General features: G+C 39.7%; 1 protein-coding gene across 2 annotated transcripts; it reads left to right on the plus strand.

Moving 5' to 3' along the window:
• The first annotated feature begins 2,707 nt into the window (after positions 1–2,707).
• LOC131239895 (uncharacterized) lies at positions 2,708–19,872 on the plus strand. 2 transcript variants are annotated; one of them, XM_058237805.1, is made up of 4 exons: positions 2,708–2,864; positions 16,611–16,718; positions 19,054–19,118; positions 19,199–19,356. In XM_058237805.1, exons 1-4 carry the CDS (start codon positions 2,772–2,774, stop codon positions 19,215–19,217), a joined length of 285 nt encoding a protein of 94 aa, XP_058093788.1. In that variant the 5' UTR covers positions 2,708–2,771; the 3' UTR covers positions 19,218–19,356. The 2 variants fall into 2 exon arrangements, with proteins under 2 accessions (XP_058093788.1, XP_058093786.1); XM_058237803.1 differs by having other exon boundaries at positions 2,711–2,864; positions 19,213–19,872.
• Positions 19,873–21,020: the final 1,148 nt, after the last annotated feature.

A 21,020-nucleotide genomic window follows, 5' to 3' on the forward strand; every position in this document is an offset into this window, starting at 1 on the left:
ATGACAAGGAGGAGTTCTCCTATATGCAACTCTCTGGCGGGTTCATGTAGACCTGGAGTTGCGCTGACGGGGCTACAGGGTTTTGGGATAGAGAACATTACACTTTCTTATTTTGTACATTTTGGAACTGAACTTGTAATTATTTAACCTAGTGACATTCATACTCTGAGGGCTTGCTATTATATTTTGAATAGTTTATATACGTATCATAGTCTTCCGCTAGCGTACTTTAATTGCCTTCGGAGTATGATATGTTGTTTTGGTATAATCTCATTCATGTTTAAGGCAGTAATACAGACGACATTGAATCATCATTATCTATGTTGCATAAGTGATGCGTTGGAACTCAGAAGTTGAGTCTATGCTCGACCCCCGATTTTCGCATGGACGAGTCAAGCCAAGCTTGGCCCACCTCGACAGGCTCGACTCAATGTACAACCTTATTTACCGCCCCCTCTCTTTGCTATATATCAAATAAAAAATTTTCATTTTAGTATTGTTAAATTTTATATATATATATATATATATTTCGTGTTTACATGCAATCATAAATACATGTATATAACTTCTATTAGAGTCAACTACTACAAAATATCGTTAATCATTAAATTTGACTACTAATCACATGAAATAACTTTTTTACCTGACTTTGTAAAAATGAGAAAAATGAGAGAAATTCTCAATTTTGTTTCCATATAAATAGATTTAGGCATGTCTGACCCAATCCAGTGGATCTGATCCGATCTGAACTGAACCGACGGCCTAGATCGGTGTGGATCGATTTGGGCCATTTAGATCCGAATGTTTTTTGGATCGAGTTCGGATCATGGTCAATCCGGACCGATCCGATCCGATCCGGAGTGGATAAACTACATGCATTCACAGTGGGCCCCAACAGAGTTTACTCAGTACCACACACCAGCTATATAGTTGTTGTAGCCTGTAGGTATGTGTCATGCGAAGACGAGTACTGACACTCCGGACGCGAATTTCCTCTACAGCATCCTTTCGCAGGAAGTTCCTGTGCTAGAAACTTAGGTGGGGCCTACCGTGATGCTTGTGAGAAATCCACCCCGTCCATCCGTTTTGTGAGATCATTTTAAGACTTCAAACCAAAATTGAGCAGGATCCAAGACTCCACATTAAAGGAAAATGTGTGCAGGGAAATTCTTGTCATTAAAATGTTCCTGGCATCAATAGTGATGTTTATATGACATCTATACCATTTATAACGTCATTCATATTGGGATGAAATGAAAACACAAATATTATCCCGATTCAAAGCTTCTATGGCCACACAAATATTTTAACTGTTGACATTCAATACTCACGTTTTTAGCTCATCTGAGTATTGGATATGGCTCATTTTTGGCCTTGCAAACTAAAATGAGCTCACAAAATAGATGAATGGAGTGGATTTCTCAAAAAATCACATCGGGGCCCACCCACCTATGTTCCCAGTGCAGGAACTTCCTGCGAAAGGCTTTCACTGGGAATCCCCGTCCCTGACGCTCCTCGAGCTCTGAGTTGTATGAACGGTTCAAAGGAGATCAAAGTTATATGGGCCCCACAGTGATGTATTTATTATATCTACACCGTTCATATATATTTAGAGATCATTATAGAGCATTTATCCAAAAAATGAATAATATCCAAAGATCATTTGGACCACACCACAAATAGCAGCAGAGATAATGATTTTCATCGTTAAACAATTTGTGTGGTCCACTTGATAGTTAGATCTGTCTTATTTTTCGTCTCAAGCCTTAAGACGAGCTCACCAAATGGATGGACAGTTTGGATATGACACATACCCCATGATCAGACCCACAAAACTTGCTAACGTCAATACAACAATGCACATTACGTGCCTCGAGCTCTGTGTTACAGCTACACTTTCGTGCTATGCACGTCAACACAGCTATGCCTATGTGCCTTAAGATCTGAGTTGTACGAACGGCTCAAATGAGATCAAAATTACATGGGCCCCACATTGATGTATTTATTATATCCATACCGTTTATCCATTTTTCGTGATCATTTTAGACCACTTGGAAAAAAATTGAATCATATCTAAAGCTCAAATGGACCACACCGAAAATAGCAGCGAGGATAATGATTTTCATTGTTAAAAAATTCGATCCGAATCGTACCCAACCCGATCCGACTCGGTTTCCCTGTTTGAGTCGGACTTGGTTCGGGTCAGGCTAATCATGCATCGGATCGGTTCGAGTGAGATGTCCCAAACTCGGTCCTATATCGGATTGAGTTCGGGTCTGCCTATATAGATTTTGGACCAAATCGAGTTGGACCCAATCCGATCCGACTCGGTCCGATACCCAGCTCTATATATAAACATGGTGTTTGAATGGTTTTGATTCATCACTTAGATGGTTCAAATCATATCCATTGATGGTCTACCATTTGATGGTTTACATCACGTAGCTACGTTGAGGAGGCCTACGTAAGAAACCTTTTTTTTTTAATCTCGCCCAATATGAAATTATCTCCTATCTTTGCAAAGTGAAAGACAAAAGCATTATTTTACATGGTTAACAGTTAAATTTAATAATTAATTATTTATTTAACTGTCAACTCCAGTGAAAGAAAACCGATGCATGTTTGATGACTGAATGTGAAAAAGGAGAGGTTTTTTTTGACAACACTGAAAGTGAGGGGTTTTTGGCATATACCAAAAGTAGAGGGTGCTCTCGAACTGTAAAGTGAAAACAAAAGGAAGAAAACGATTCTCCGACTCCCTCTAAAAGAGAATGGGGTCGCTCTTCCACAGAACGGTTCGAGCAATCCATGCGTCCGTAACACCACCCCGCCTCACCAGATTCTCTCTCAACCCTCCAACCTCTGTAATACACATTTCTCTCTCATCTTCTTCCCTTCTTGGATGTTACGATCTGATTATGCTCATTTCAACACTGCAAAATGATCTTATTCTTTCCCAAGTGAATTGTTTCTACTCCATACAGCTCAAATAAAATAAAACATCAAAAGAAAAGGAAAAGAAACAGAGGATATTATTTCTGTTTACATGCTTATGATGCATAACTAAAAAAGTATGCCAGTTTTTTCTTTTTTCTTTTTTCTTTTTTTTTTCTAGTAATTAGATCAATTGGGAAAATGGGTATTTTGGGCAGACCCAAAATAACCCAATTCAAATCCAATTCCTGAATACAAATAGGGCTGTCAATCTTTGTTTCTTAAGCTTGAATTTAGACCCAGGTTTAGGTCCTGCCTGGCCCCATTATTCGTCAGATTGAAAAATCAGGCCTAGTCTTGCGGCCTCAAGCCTGGTGATTGCAGGCTAGACCCATTAACCTGATCAGTTTATTGGGCCCATTGATTAGCCTATTCATGAACATTTACATACACTCAGGCATACAAGTCTTCGTAATTGCACATGGACTGCAACGCCATATCCATGTTGGGCTGCTTGTTGAAGCCTTCTGATTTAGATTTTAGACTTCTCAAACCACATGCACTTCAAGGTTTCATGAGGTCACTCGTTTGTTAAGATTCAGTTCCTCACAGGGATTAGAGTGGATTCAAGTGCAGGAGTGATTTAGAGGTGGCAAAAGTAAGTCAATTCGCATGAAATTATCAGTTAGAGGAGGTCTTAGTTGTATCACGGTAGTGGTATTTCATAGTGGGATCAGTAAGAGGCCTGTGAACAAGATATTGTATGGGGGAGCAACACCTTGGGTAGAGGATTCCCACAACTAAGGTTGGTTCTATCATCATATTGTGGCCTTGACTATTGTGTGAGACTTGGTAGGATCTCTGAAGAATAAACATTGTGGTAATGGCTGATTATTGAGCTAATGTTTTTCTCCCAATCTAGGCTACCCGGTATTTATTTTTGGTGATCTGATACTGGTATCATACCATGTTGATGATGTACCAATGCTTGATGATGCATATATGCCTAAAAGACATAGTTTACAGTCCCTTAGTGTATCTAGGTGGATTACTTTCTTTATCTCCAACATTCCCTAAAAGAGGACTACAGCCTAGAAGATGCTTTCATGCCTGATCAATATGGTACAAGAACAATCATCCCGCGCAACAGTGATGATCCCTGCAGCCTGCATGTCAAATTAATGAGATTTCGATACCCGAATTGCAAGAATTTACTAGAGCACACCCACAAGAATATTTGAGTAGGGAGGAATGAGCAACTTTATTGGAAATTGAAATTTCTCCTTACAAAGGCTTAAACAAAAACTCATAAAACTTAGAAAATAGGGATGGCCTACTTCCTAGACCAACTCCCTTTTTTATAGACTCTAAAGACACAAGACAAGTCTCTACAAATCTTTAATTAAGATCCCCCAATTGTAAGATTGATTTCAAACATCAACTAATTTATCTAAGGTAGCAACAAGTCTAAAATGGTAATATCGAATCAAGAAAGTAATCTGCAAAATCTTTAATCATATTTTCAAAATCTGCCCCATCCTGCAAAAATAGTAAATGACAATCTAAGACATTTAGGTCCCAAATCTAGCAATAAACAGCCCAAAAATCAGCATATGTTGGGCCCCACTGTGGGCCTTGGGCCTACATTAGACAGAACTCTAGTTTTCTTGAGGTTTTTCTTTCGTGATGGTTAGAGCGAAATAAGTGGAAAAGACTATTGTGGAAATCAATAGGATTGAAGTGGGGGAAGACAAGCAAAATCCAAATGGCAATGTTTTGCCCAAAGGTGTTGCCTGAAGATTTTGGAAGCAACAAGGGTTCAGGGAAAAGGAAATATATGTTCGTCGGTGTGGAAGGGTATCGTCTTCAACTATAAGTGGAGCTTCTTCATCCCACAAGCCCTTCATAATTCAAATACAAGCACCAATTGGTGCAACAACAATAAAAGGGGAAGTAGATATAGTGATGAGCTGAGGGAGGAAATTGGACAAGTGGAGTGGCGGAAGAAGGATTGACATCAGTGATGGTGGTGAATCAAATTGTTAGGGAGAGGAAAAAATGGTTATCCTTTGATCTTACTGGGGTAATGAAGGATGATCATGTATAGGTGCGGGAGGTGGAGCAGTGGATTCTAGAAAGATAGGGGCGACAAACACTTCATCTGAAGATTCAGAAACTTAGCAGCATTTAGCCAATGAAGTGGAGATTGGGGGGTGGGGGGGTTGGTGGGGCACTTTTTGACGGCCCATTGAGAAGAACTATTCTTTGGTCTGAGATGGATGAATTGGGGAAGGATCATAGAAGTTGGGTGCAGTTTAAAAAACATCCCCATCATTACATGGGAGCTGGAGGATCAATGTGAGCAAGTCAAAAGGTGGTGTTGCTGAGGCTTGTATGAACTGTACAAGTTTGTTAAGGAAAGTATCTCAATTGGGAGGTTGTAGAGCGAGATGACTGTACTTGATAGACCCCAAGCCAAGACTTTGTTCTAAAGGGCATAATGTTGGCTGAAAGATGGAGGTAGCATGTACTGCAAGAACCGAAGGTGGTGAAACTGACCGACCTGAGATACTTAGCTGCCCCATCAAGCATTACTCATATTTGAGGTGACCTTGCATTGAGAGTCAAGGTGTGAGTACATGTAATGGGGCCACAAAAGAAGAAAACCAGAGAGAGAGAGAGAGAGAGAGAGAGAGAGAGAGAGAGAGAGGGGGTGGTGTCTCCCCATGCATGGGTTAACAAATTTAAAATTTAGTAACACAGTGCTTCAATTCAAGATGAAACGTAGTCAACCAGATCATTCAATTTTTGTTCATCAGAGAAAACTAGTACTATTATGTTAGTTTTATATGTGGATGCTATCATTGTCACTAGTAGTGATAGCACTGGTATATCTAAATTAAAGTTCTTGCAGCAACATTTTTGTACAAAGGATTTTGGTTATCTTCAATGCTTTCTGGGTATTGAGGTATTAAGGTTGAAGGTGAGAATTAACCTGTCGCAGCATAAGTATGTGATGGATTTCTTAGATAAGGCAGATCTGCTTAGGGCTAAGCTAGTTGAAACTCCCATGGACACAAATTCAAAGATGAGTATTGATGAAGGGGAACAATTTAATAATGTGGAGAGATAACGTCAGCTAGTGGACAGGTTGGTCTATTTAACGATTACACCACCAGACATCACTTATCCAGTCATTGTAGTTTGTCAGTTTATGCGGGCTCCTTGTGCATCTCATGTGGAGGCCGTATTTCGCATACTCAAATATTTGAAGGGAGTTCCTGGCTATGGAATTCTATACAAGTGAAATGGACACCTTAGAGTCAAAAGGAATTTTTATGCAGGCTGGCTAGCTCTCCTTTTGATAGGCAATCTACCATAGGTTATTGTACGTACATAGGAAGAAATCTCGTTACATGGAAAAGCAAGAAGCAACAGGTTGTTGCTCGATCCAGCAGAGAAGCAAAGTACAGGGCTATAGCCTATGCAACATGTGAACTTGTTTGGCTAAAGATGTTAATATGCGAGCTTGGGTTCATGGTGGATACTCCTATGAGATTATATTGTGATAATCAAGCAATATCTCACATCGCCAACAATCCAGTTTATCATGAAAGAACCAGGCACATTGAAGTTGACCATCACTTTGTCAGGGAGAAGATTGCTAACAACGAAACGTGCTCTCCATTTGTCTAATCCCAAGATCAAATAGCAGACATGTTCACGAAGGCTTTATCTTGAGTTCATATGGATAGATTCTTTGTCAAGTTTGGTATTCATGATACATATGCTCCAGCTTGATGGAGAGTGTTGATGCTTGCATTATGGCCACATGTGCCCACATATGTTTAAATCTATGTTGGGCCTTAGCTATTGTGAATGCCCTTACACAGGTAGCGCTCTCACTTCCTCAGCTTTTTCTTATTTTGTTGGTGCAGTTGGGGGGTGGTGTTAACTCAATCGTGAAAATGCATTTGATTTGAAGTCGCCACCAGTGTTCGATTTTGGCTACAGGTTTCGCCGGCTGGAGATAAAGATAAACTGTTGTTTTTGCCGATAATATCGCCAATAACTAAAAATGCGGGGAAACATGGGGAAAATGGCGGAATTTTTCAGTGAAACTTTAGGACATGCCTAAATACAAATATTTGCATATTTAGGAATAAAAAATTGTAAAAAGAATGTATTACATAATAAGTTTTTATTTAATGGGGCCTAAAAAGCATGCATTGCTGTAAGAAATCATTCCAATAATAACCAAAATGATTTTATATAATAGAAATGCAGCTAGTATGTAATAATTAAGACATGTAAAAGTAAATGAACTGAAAAAGTACACCTTTCTGGTCATCTTTCATCTCCACAGGGAGTGACGATGTAGCTTGTAATCATCATCCAAATCCCATTGTAGTCTGACGTAGTATTATTGCCCAACATGTTGGCAGTATTGTTCACATGTCATCATTTGCTCGTACCAATGGAGGAAATTTTTTTATGTATCTCTGATACTTGTCTTTCCTGAACTATATGAGTACGCCCAAACGTGGGTACTGCGTGACATACATCGACGACATTAGCTGAATAGAGTCACGAGGGAATAGATCTGGTCCAACCCGACTCGCTTATAGTATTATTATCAGTCATATGGGTACCCCGAATATTCTCCTATCAGAGGGCCATAACTCGAAGCGTTATTTGCTAGTTGCCCATGCATATGGGTAGACGAGTGTGACTGAATGTCAGAGTCGCCATGTCTATACATGTAATATCCCCAATGCACATAAGGTGGGACAGAGGTGGAGCTCCCCTGCTTTGAACTGATGTCCATAGATTACAAGCTGCATGCGAGATGTCTGCCACAACCCATCCAGTTTTCTTCTTCGAACGACGCTCGAAAATATTTGTGGGCTCTGATGCTCTCACCGAGGATGGTGGACGAGATCCATAATCTTCGTCCTGAGTGGCATGATCAAAGTATTGCCCCTCAGGGCCTGTTTGGTCTGTGGGATTAAATGGTATGGAATTGTATTAGATTGGATTAACACCATTATTGCACAATGATTGCATGTTTGGGAATACCATGGTATTTTGGCCATCCAGTCCCTTGTTTGGGATAAAATTCTTGCTATGGGAAAAACATTTGATTAAGCAAAACCTCGTTTGGAGGACCGTGGAATTGTAATCAATGAACCAAATTCATAATGGATGTCGGTCACTTGTACACGTATATAACTAGAATGTCATGTGTAAAGGGCATATATAGATGGACAACATGGATAAAACACATGCATCAATGTGGGGCCCACATGTTTATTGGATTTATTTCAAAATCCACGGAAATCCCGCATGGGACCAAATGCAATTCCATCCCACCTAATCCCAACCCTTCCCATCCTCCTCAAACACTGGATGGAATATGCACGGGACCAAATGCAATTCCATCCCACCTAATCTTATCTAATACTATGCACCATACACCCCCTTAGTGAATTGGCCAATGGATCATTGGCTTTGACTCGTCGTATAGCCCCCACCACTGTCACTTCCGCCCCCACTTATACCACCTACATTGGTGCCAATGCCTCCATCCCCTCCCTCACCACCGCTATCGTCGTCGTTGTCCCCACAACCAGTATTGGGTGGGGGTTGAGTCTCATCATCATCACTCACTACGACTTGATAATGGGGAGGGGGCTGTGAAGATGTCTCCTCATCCTCATTAGGACGTGCCGAACTCCTCACCAAAGCATCAAAGGAGTTTATATCTGCCCTCTGTTGGTTTACTACGTGGTCAACATCGATACCAAGAGACGTTGCTTCCTTGGCTACGTGTGGAGTAGGGCCTCACTTCGCATCATCTAAATCAGTTGACTCAACCAACTCATATAAGTGGGTCATCAGTATTGTCACCTATTTATGCCATGATACCTATCGACAACAGGTCGAGCAAGTCTAGATTTGCCTTCATGTCTCGGTTTGCTTGCAACTACATCTCTCTTAACTTCATGTTGTAATGGCAGTAAACGAGCTATTGCAACTTCTCATATGCTAGCTTGTTCCTCTTACTAGTGTGTATGAGTAACCACAGACTCAAATTCCTCTCGCATGGTGAAGAGGATTAGTTTGGGCGAGAACACGGACTACCAATAACTGCAATGCGGATGTATCACCTCCATACATCACCCAATAATCACCTGTATATCCATGAGAAGCTTTTTTAGTTTGAAGTTTAAATGGAGAATACAATTATATAATTATATATCATACTAAAGTAAATAAATTAAAAATTATAATCACATGGTATCATCGTTTCTCTCAATGCTTTTGCTAGTGTGGTTGAGAACATGCCCCTAGCATCCCTAAACCGTAACAACTGTACACACGAATTCACCGTTCGCCACTTTTAACCATCTATATTTTTAGAGACTATAAGGAAGAAAATTTATTTTACCAATTACTATTAGTGAAATTTTCTCAAATTGCATTACCTGATTACCGAATTCGGCTTGCACTGGCAATTTAGCGAACAACCTTTTGAACACCTCATGGACAGATGTCCTCAAATCATTATCCTCATGGAGCCGATGTATGTAATGGAATTTGGGAATCAAGCAGTACGTTGAAACCCAAATAGTATTTACTCAATTGCATTAATATGCAAACAAAAATTATGCTTAAAGTGCAAGTGCAAGTGATAAAAAAATACAGGTAACCGTAACAAACTAACCAATGTAGTGGAGTGGATGTTCAAGGATCCCTGTCCATCTGTCATTAATGATATTAATCACCCACTGATGCGAAGTGGGGATTGGAGTCCATATCCCTTCTCTTATAATTCTCATGAGCTCCTATATGGACCCCATCGAAGGCCACATCTCATTATCTACGGCCCATAGGACTCTATATATCGAATGCAGGATAGAAACAACCAACAATTTAAACTGTTTTAAAAGAAATTAGTAAGCACCGTTTTAGAAACCTTCTTTGCACCCCCGGTCTTCCTCTGGTTCTACTCTAAGTATTTCTCAGATCTTAATAAATTCTTGAGACCCATACGGTGCCTGTACAAGTTATCGAGTGCGATGATGTTCGTGGCAAACCATGTCACACTTGATCTAATAATGTCGCCATGCCAACACTTGCGCATCAAAGCCAACAAACAGAAGTGATTGCGTGTGAAGTTCTTCACCCTCTTCGCATCCTCGATGGTCTTCTTAACAAACTTCCTCTGGCGTATCGCCTTGAGCATCAAATCAATGCAGTGTGCTACGCACGGGGTCCAATAGAGATGGTATCTCTTCATCAATTTCTTCCCCACCTTAATGAACGCATTGTCGTTGTCTGTCACAACTTGGATGACATTTTAGGACCCAACATCTTTAATTATTTCTTTTAAGAGGCTATGTGTGTGTGTGTGTGTGTGTGTGTGTGTGTGTGTGTGTGGTATTTTATGTTAGCGGATGCATCAATAAATTTGAGGAAAACGGGTTGCCCTTTACAGTACATCATGAAATTGATAATGAACATTTTCGTGGGTCTCGTCCACCCATCACACATGATCGTCACTCCATACTGCTCCCGGTTCGGCTTGAGTTCATGTACCCAAGCCTCCATCTCCTCATACCTTGATTGAGGTAGACTCGAGGTGCGATGCACATTAATCATATTTTTGAAGTGAGGACTGGCTGCAGCATTTGCTGTTATGTGGCTTGTGATGAACCACCTAGATATGACGCTCCCCATATTCCCTCTGATCCCATTGTAAAACATGTTTTTTAACCTATTCTGCGTAGCACCTGCAATGAGTGCATTTGTAACACGGGCGCTCTATGTGCGTTGTAGGCCAGGCCCGCCAGAAACACTGCCACCCCCACTGCCTCCCTCAAACCATTTGTAGCTTCCACCAACTTCATGTCGAGAGCTCTTGAATGATGACCCAGTCTCGTCAAGCCGTCTCCTCTGCTCCCCCTCCCACCTCGATGCACGGGACTCGCATATCACCTATCAGAACTCCCTTATATCCCGCATCGTAACACACTTATTGAGATATGCAATCCCCTCGTTGTTATCGTCATCTTGCTCATCCTTGACAGCACCTAGGCCCCGTCCAAGACCCCGTAGGTGCTCCCTAAGATCCCTCTCCTAATCCTTCTGTTGTTGCATGTGTGACTTCGCTTAGCCAACACTCTTCTCATCTCCTCTCTCACTGGATTTGTTACACTCGGGCAGTCTTTCACATTCTTGTACCTTTCTACTAAATGCCCCTTCAACCTAGACACACCTCCACTCCGTATCACTTGGTCGCACTAGTTTCATATGGTTTCATATTTATTCCCCTCCACTGGCCATTCAAGTTTCCAACTAATGTCTCTTGCTCCTTTTCCCGATCCAGATGACCTTTTTCTCCCTGCTGAGATTGTATATAGGTACAGTGAAACAAGTTGCACATGGCTCCATATTTATTCCCCAAAGAAGTTTTTAATGGTGGGCATTCAATGGCCACTGTGTCTTGTGGTGTGGTCCACTTGAGACATCAGATTAGTGGGCATTCATATAATTCTCCTACGCAAGGTGTTCCGTATCTATTACAATACAGTCGTAAAGGCCAATACATATAGGTAACAACCATGACCATTACACAATATGGGGGTGAAACAGGGCAATAGTTCTATGGGACCGTATCGGCCGTTACGGTGGTCATAAAGGCCGTTATGGAGTATAATGGGTAATGGTCGAAAAGCGGCTACTTTTTTTTTTTTTTTTTAATCAATTTTTATCTTCATTTTTTCACTTTTCTCATTTCAAAAACTCTCCTATATCATTTTACAACAGATTTCAACTACTCTTACTATAGGTTTTAAGATTAAAACTATAGGTTAAAAGTGATTTGAGCTAGTAGCTCCGAGGGCCATTTTTCAAAAAAAAAAAATCAAATAGTGGTATTTATGCCTCTTTATAAATATATATATATATATATAGTTATAGTTATAGTTATAGTTTAATGCTTGATTGTGATGTGTAAACATTAGAGACATATAGCCATGTTCATAAATTCACAAGACAGCCCGATACAACACTCTCACTAAAGAGTGCATCGTTATACTACCATAAACATGTTCAAAACAAAAAATGAATACATATTTGGAATGTTTACATTATTATGGACTTTCTATATATTTTTCTAGAATTTTTCAAAAGAATATTTTCAACCGTTATGGGGGGTCGTAACGGTTGTTACACCCCTATATCGCCCGTTATGGCCGATACCCATATCGATAATGGTGGTGACCGTGATGGCCACCGTTGCCGATACGGAACACCTTGGTCCTACGTGATGAGAATGGCCTATCATTTGACATAAAGCATCTACACAATGGGTCCAATATGGTGAGTGGCTCGGATATCATAGGAGTATTTCAGGATGTCACATGCAAACAGCCAGTACTCAACTATTTATAAAATTATATAAAGTCACCCATTCACTAAGAATATTCTATTTAGGATTGGCGACCAATCCAATCATTCTCCAAAATGAAGGACGGATCGGATTGTCAAAATATTTCTACATGTGGGCCCAGTTTGGTGATGCATGATGGTAATCCTAAATCTCCAAACAGGCAAAACATGAAGCAGATACAAAATTCAGGTGGACCACACCACATGAAACAGTGATCATCGAATGGCCACCATTAAAACCCTTTTTGGGCCACAAGTTTTCAATCAAGCTGATGTTTGTTTATTTCCTTTCATCCAATCGTCACTGTTTCCTATGGTATGGTCCACTTGATAATTGGATCTACTTCTTTTTTGGGATAATGCCCTAAAATGATCCAGAAAAATGGATCGATGGCATGGATACAAAATAAATACATCAAAGTGGGCTCCATTGTAAGGGTCGTACCGTGTTGAGGGAGTCTAGGGTCTCACACAATCATTCCTATGAAAGGGATGCGGTTTGGATAGTGACGCTGCTAGTTGCAACTAGTAAGTGGCTAATGGTTGGTGCTCTGTGGGCCCCACCATGATGTATGTGTTTCATCCACGCCATCCATCAATTTTCCCAAATCATTTTATGGTATGTTCCCCAAAATGAGGTAGATCAAAATCAAGTGGACCACATCATAGGAAACAGTGTTGATTGAACGTCCACCATTAAAAACTTTTTGGGGGCCACAAGTTTTGGATCAAGCTAATATTTGTTTTTTCCCTTCATCCAGGTCTGTATGACCTAATCATCAGATTGGATGTCAAATAAACATTACAATGAGCCCTAAGAGGTTTTTAATGGTGGACATTCAATCACTATTGTTTTCTTGTGGTGTGGTCCACCTGAGATTTAAATTTGCCTCATTTTTGGGATTAGGCCCTAAAATGATCTGGAAAAATGGATGGATGGCGTGGATAAAACACATACATCATGGTGGGCCCCCAGAGCTTCGACCAGTAGCCACCTAGCATGCTCCAGGAGGTTTAAATGGTAGGCATTTCCCTTCCCATTTTTTCTTGTCATTTGGCCCACTTGAGTTTTGGATATGCCTCATTTTTGGGCCCATTGCCCAACATGATATTAGAAAACGGATGGATGTGGTGGATTTCTGACAAACATCACGGTGGGCCCCATGACTCCACCTAGTGTCCCATCATAGGAAAGTTCTTGTGAAATCCTTCCGTTGAACCAGTGCAATAACATGGGTGGGACTTGGCTGTGGCCTATGGGGGCCCACCTTAATGTGTGTTGTATATTTGAGCCGTCCATCCATTTTTCCAGTTCATTTTAGGGCACTGACTCGAAAATGAAGCATATTCAATCTCAGGTGAACCACCTTACAAGATTTAACGGGTTTTTTTTTTTTTTGGATTCTGCAGAATTTCAACGCTACTACATCTAACCATGCTTTATGGAGTTAAGGACTTCGAGCAAGCAAAAAAGAAAATAAATGGCACCTAGCTTTTCCTTCATAGGGTTTTAAGACCCTGGGTAGACAGAAAGAAAATAAGCAACACCTAACTTTAGTTCAAGGGGTTTAGGACCCCGAGTAGGCAAATAAAATAAAAGAGAGAATGTAAATAGGAGAGGATTTCAGAAATAAAATAAAAATGAGTGTGCTACTGATGTGCTTGGAATGTGTGGAATGGAATGCAGATTGAATTTAGATGTGGAAGGAAAAGGGGGAGACCAGATATCCTTTTTCTGCAAAAGGGATGGTCGGATATCACTGATTCCAACCATACTCTTGACTTTAGTGGCTTATTTGGTGGACTAGGTTTCTTGGGTCAGCCAACACATTAGCATTGTCGGGTTTTCCCGGACACCTCGAGACCTCGGATAGACTCTTTGAACTCTTACAGCCTCTTTAGTTACTCCCCACTGCTAGACATTCTCCCCCCTCGATACTCTCGACCTTTCCCTCTCCAATCACCTTTGGTCTCCCCTGGAAGGCTCGCTGTTATGGTGGTTAAATAGGCCTTAAACCGGCCATTCAAGGGCCGGTTGCAAGCTATATGTACCTTTTTTGCCCGTGTTAGCTATTCTAGATAGGTAATGATATTCTGAGCCAAAAGAGGGTTTTTTTGAACAATCGGCCCTTGAAGGGCCAGTTATAGGTTACTTTTTTATTTTAAAAAATGTTAAAGGGGGGCGGCAAGGCCCTTTTTATATTAAAAAAAGGTTTACATGACACAACCTATGGCATTCTCCCTTTTCTTAAACATTAAAATATAATATCTTATATTAAAATCTGTCCTTTTTTTTTTTCTTTTTTTTCTTTTTTTTTTTGTATCACACCCTTTTTAGAAAAATGCTCGTATCTCATTTGTTGCATGTCCTTTTCTTGTAATTTTAGGCTTGTTGGAAAGATAATTTGATAAGCTTTCTAACGGGACAAAATCACTTCAATTGGACACCATTTGATATGCCAAAAGTGCGACTACTCGGTGTGCAAAATTGGTAAAGTGCAAAGTTGACCAAATGCTCGTATCTTCATTGATGCATGTTACTTTTCAGTGATCTCAGGCTCGTTTGAAAGATAATTTGATAAGATTCTCAATGGGACTAGAATCACTTGGATAACCATTTGATCTGTCAAAAGTGGGTTCAAAGTTGTTGCAATTTTGGCCACTTGATGTGCAAAGTCGACAACGCACAATTTTAGTAAATGAGTTCCTCGCTATAACTCCGATCGGAGCAAACTTAGGCTTGTTGGGAAGATCATTTAACCACCTTTATAATAAATCATAAATCACCTATATCAAAGATCGTATAACTTGTTATCATTTGACCCGAAGTATGCTTTCTATAACATTAGTGCCACTTTGTATACAAGGGCAACCGTACTAATCTCGACCTTGATATAACTTGGAAATGTAATCTTTCACACCTTAAGACCTCACTATCTAGGGCGACTAAGTAGCAAGGAGAGTGGTCCTTGGTTCGAGAGAGTTTATTGTCATTTTCGGCACATTAGCTGCTACACACATAGAAATTTTGAGATTATGAGTCCGGATGAGTGGTCGCGATCCAATCCTTACTAGATGTTGGTGTTGTTTGATCGGATCCAGTGTGTGTTTCCGGAAAGTATCAAAGACCCTTGTTGACTTGACCCATTCGGATTTTCAATGTTTATCAGGTCGATCAAAAGCAATTTTATCGCAAAGATGCACGATCAGGGTTTCTGGAAGGTCTAGTCAATTTGGCCAGGATCGGATTGGTCAGTTCCCTGATTTGCAAATTTGGCCCATTAGTTGTTATCAAGACATGCGAGGATTCTCCCCGTTCGACCCGTTCGGATTTTCAATAAATTTTTACTCAACATGAGACGGCTTTATCAAAGCCAAGCTGAAGCTTAAAGAGTAGTTCATTCTCATTTTGGGTGGAGTGTCTATAGTTATGTGTTTGGGTTAGAATCCTTAGGCCCATAGTCATTAGTTTGTTTGTTTATTTTATCTTTTAACAAAGACAGGGATAGGTATAATTTCATTGTAATAAGTGATTGCCCTATATTATAGTAAAAGAGAGGTGGGGCATGTAGAGCTCTTAATGCTCTTTCCTCTCCTCTTCTCCTTCCTCTCATCTTTCTTCCTTTCTTCTTCTTCCATCTCTCAAACTACACCATTAAAAATAATAATAATAATAATTCAAGTGAAAAAAAAGAAGCAGCCTTTGCTGTGTTTAGAAAAGTTCGAAATGAAGGATGAAAAATTGTTGAGCCACTTAATTTCTTACTCAAAAGTCATGATGGAGAATCTGTTGAAATTTCATATTGGATTTGGGGGAAAAGAGAGCACCAATGAACATTAGACATCAGCAGGTTAGGCTAGGAGTTGAGGTTGATGAATGATCTTGTGAAATTCCTATGTGATGGACATGTAAAAGGTTGGATCATCAGTCTACATTGGCCATTAGGTACATGCTGCGTTTGTTGTAAATAACCCAAATGGAGTTTGAATCCAACCATCTTATAATTTCAATTTGTGCAAATAGCCAGTAGGTGATGCTATATTTGTTGTGGATAGCCCAACAATCGCTTATATCCGGCCATTAGGAGAGCAGAAATCAAGTATGGCCTCAACGACTATGATTTCAATCATTTCAATGGTGTTCTAATTTGCTCAAACTTCCAAACTGTCAATATTCATGTTACGATAACTTTTCTCACCAGCTTCTTGTTTGATCTCAGGTAGAGGTGGAATTTGCTGATGGAAGCGTATACAATTTGTCCGCTGAATTTCTTAGAATACATAGCCCTGCTGCCGACAGCAAGATTAGGTCGGTGGGTGGAGAAAAGGTAGTCAATGGATTTTGATTAAAAAAAATAAAATCTAAATAAACTACTTTCATTTTGTGATGCTTCATGATTGATAATTTTTCATAATTCCCTGGTTGTCATCATCATAATTGTCATTACCCTTGTCGTCATCATTCTTATATTGCAAATTTTGGTGGAGTTCTCTTTTCTCAATTTTGGCTGGCCATGTCTTCCGCTTCGTCCCACCTGGCCAGAATCATTTTACTGTAATTCTTTTGCTTCTTAAATAACAAATGGCAGTGATATCATCTAGGGCGTGTTTGGATGGACTGTTGAATTGAATTGAAATAATCATCATTATGATCACCACCGCCACCATCATCTGGTTTGGCTTTTAAATGGTAGATTGGGAAAAGTTTAGCAAGGGCTACTCACCAAACAACAACCTTCCTCTTTTATCCAAGCTCTTGGAACCATAGTTCAAAAACTCACAAACTCGATATCTAGCCTAGGCTGGTCAACTTAATGACTCAAGTGAGTCTTTACTTGACTCAATATTTTAATAATCAAGTTTATAGTACTCTACTAGTGTGGAAATTTTAATAAAATAGCTACAGTATATAAAATACCTCCAAGTAAACACATGTATCTTCACTAGTAGTGCATATGCTCTTTTGGAGGTTGTCAGCTGTTCAACTATTGCCTTCCTTTCTATTTCGAAGAACAAAAAAAAAAACCCATTAATTGGGCGAGTGACTCTATCAGGTCATGCCAAGTTGCATCATGTCAACGAGTCCTGTCGAGTCCCAACCAAGTCAAGCTTCGCTGCAAGTTTCCAAGTGACCTGCCTCAAAATCTCGTCAAGTCAAGCTGACTCAGCTGTGTTTTGAGTCGGGTCACTGAGTTTTAGAACTATGCTAGGAACTAGTCATGGCAGTGACTCATATGGACAGCACTCACATGCCAATATAGTCCCACCCAGTACTGATCCTAGCCCAACCATTGCTTGCATGACCCAAAGGGCAAGAAACCAATATAGGGTCATGGAGGGGCAGTTGCCAAAGCAACCCCTATATATGAAGCACCACATGCATGAAAAGTCATGCTTGAGAAGTTGGCTGCTCAAATAGTAGAGAGCACACCAATGTATGATTACCAACACAATTCGGTGCTTTTTCCTCTTTCTTAAATCCAGAAACCTCACCTCTGTTATGAAATACGAATGCCCAAACTGAGCCTCTTAATAGTCACTCCTATCACCAAGGCCAACATAATAGAGCCAAAATCCTTTCGATGTTATCTCAGGCTAATGTATCCAGAGCTTAGGTTGCTTGGAGCACTCTAATTTCTTCGAAGTACAGCAACAGATGCACATATCGGCGCCACAGGTACATCAGCTGTAGAAGGGTCAAGACGAGTTAAGTACCCACATAGGCAAACCTGTTGGCCTCAGTCTACTAAAGTGAAATGACCAAATCCAAGTTACCTTCATTAGTATTGATGGATTGGACTCCAGGTTTCATTGTGTTACCTTTAAGTCAGACTTCAAAGGAATGCAACTACAGTTTGAAGACTCTTCCTTATTATGATATTAGCTACACAAAGCGTGATGTAAGCAGCAAAAGAATTAGATTTGGGAGTGAAAAGAGTCTGTTTTTTGGCATTGATATTGAAGAATTGGAAGGTTGCAGCTGTGTTACTTTCAAGTTGGACTTGAAAGGAATGTAACTGCAATTTGAAGGCTCTTATATGAATTTAATCACAGAAAGTGTTAGGGGTAGCAACAACAAACTTAGAAATGGAGTACGAAAGACTATTTCAAAATGTTATTTAGGAATAAATGGCAAGTAGGAATGGACCCCAGTTCAAAGCAAGAGTTTGAAGTGGGAGCAACACCTGGGTGGAAGTCCTTGCAACTAAGATTATGAATAGTAATTATGCCATCACAATTTTGCATTTTTTTTCCTCCTTTCTAAACTGAATATTTGCGATTTCATTTCACCTGTGCATCAAACCACAGCAATAAGAATGGATTGGCTTACTCCTTTCACGCTTCAGTAGCGCTGAATATTGTGTGTAGCCTCTGTTGTCCAAACAATCTAGTAAATTGTCTTCAAGACTTCTAGTATTATCTTAACCATTGGAGAAATTACTCATTGTAACTTGTATTGATGAATCAGCTCTAATGGTCATCCACCAATAAGTGTATGTTACTGACCATATTTCATTCTCTCCCATCAAGTTAACCAAATGAATTTTGGCTACGAAGCTACAGATTTTCAAATACAGTGAATTTACCTGACTATTTTCCCCGCTTAAAACTTTTTTCCATTAATGGCTGATGTTAGTTTCGGTTATCCATTTGTTGAATAAGGTTATATTTGGGCGGCGGCATGTGGGCATCATGTCTGCAGAACCTGTTGGGAATTACGGAATAAGGTAGGCTAGCACCACTTGCTGTTACTATTCTTTTCATTAACTAGATAATATCAATTTATTACTTAACACTGCAGGCTCAGTGGTCACTTTCCAGGATAATTTTTGACGACTTGCATAAAACTGGGATCTACACATGGGATTACTTCCATCATCTTGGTACCAACAAGTTTAGCCTCATGAGAAACTATATCAAGACATTAAAGAAGCATGGCCTCAGCCGGGACCCTCAGAGAAGAAAATAGTTGGGAAAGCTCAGGCAAGTATTCGTCGCACCATGGTGGAAGAGATGTCAATTGCATATCAGATTTGTTTCTAGGGATTCTTTCCTCTTATATTTATGCATTTCTTGGTTTCTCTTTTTGTCCCTATGACCAAAAAAAAAAAAAAAGAGGAAAAGAACTGATATGTTGGCAAAGCATCCTGTTTCCTGTCCACAGCTATTTTGAGCCTTGCTCATTTCAGTCTTCAACCTGCCGCACAACCATTTTATGGCATTCTGCTGTAACTTTCTCCATCTGGAAACAACTGTTAAATTCACTCTGGAAAATACCTGAACTTCCCCATGTTTTGGAACTATGGTCGGAGACAACCACTTGACTAGTTATGGATTTTAGGTTTGAGCTATAAAGGGAACCTTTCTGACATTCTTTTTATCTTCATTTTCTATGAACTTTGCTGGATTCGTTGTGTATATTCTCCTTTGCTTCATATCAAATCTAATGATAGATTGAAAACCCAAAAGTGGGTAGGTGCATTTGGTTTCTGTAAGAATGGTTTGAGGATTGGCAATATAATTCCTTTCAAAAAAAGGATTGGCAACATAATGGTGGGGACGTCTTAGAAATGCTGTAAGGCTGCAAGTGTGCAATCTGTTGAGGGAATTTTCAAATAGTGTATGGTACAAATAGGTAACAAGTTTGGGATGGGGGCATTCAAAGGGTGGTGATGTCTACAACTCATGCTTTTGCTACATAAACATCCATTTCTTTGTCATTGCCTACTTCGATTCGTGGTATCTCAGCAAAAGCAGAAAACAACCCAAGAAAGATTTGACGAATTTAAAACTGGGATGTGACAAAAGTGTTCTGGGCTGTGTTTGAATGCACTATTGAATTAAATTTAAATAACTAGTTATGTTAGTTTTGGTAGTGAAAAAACATCCTCAAATTGCTGTTACATTCCTTTAATGCAAAAACTGCAAGTAGCATAAATTATGGTTTAGAGATTAGTCCATCAATATGAATGCTGAGGTAAAATTACAATTGGGAACATTTTTCATCTTCCATTTATAGTTGCACCAAGCAGCAACAAATCCAGGTGCAGGAGTGAGTGAATGTTTACTTATTATAAATTTAAACAAATCGTGATTTGGAGCAGGAGTGGCACCTGGTTAGAAGATTCATGCAACTGAGCTTTTATTTAACTATTACCATCAGCTTAATGGTGCATCCAAAACAGGCCAAAATTTTGCAACGTAGTGAATGAACGAATTTTAATGAATGGTTGATATTCCAACTGATCTTCTTCTCCGTTTGCTATTCTTTTATCCACCAATCAGTTGGTTTTTCCTTCTACATTTTGGCTGGTTTTTATGATTAGAAAGAAAATTGGGAGTGAGCAATTAAGGAGTAATTTTGGAAGAGAGTAAGCTTAAAAAGATTATAGGGAGGTGAGGGTAATTATATATATATATATATATATATATATATATGGGAGAGGGATTAGCTCTTAGTGTTTCTTATTCATAGGGAGTGTTAAGAGTATTTTGGGGATTTGATGGGGCTAGAGTAAAAGGCCATTTTTTTAAAGTGTTCATAGAAGAGACCTCAATGATATGTTTACATAGAATGTGCTCTCATGATATTTCTCGGTGAGCGAAAGTTCCTACTGCAATCAAGCGAA

This window comes from Magnolia sinica, chromosome 3 (genome assembly GCF_029962835.1).
Source record: "Magnolia sinica isolate HGM2019 chromosome 3, MsV1, whole genome shotgun sequence".
Lineage (NCBI taxonomy): Eukaryota > Viridiplantae > Streptophyta > Magnoliopsida > Magnoliales > Magnoliaceae > Magnolia > Magnolia sinica.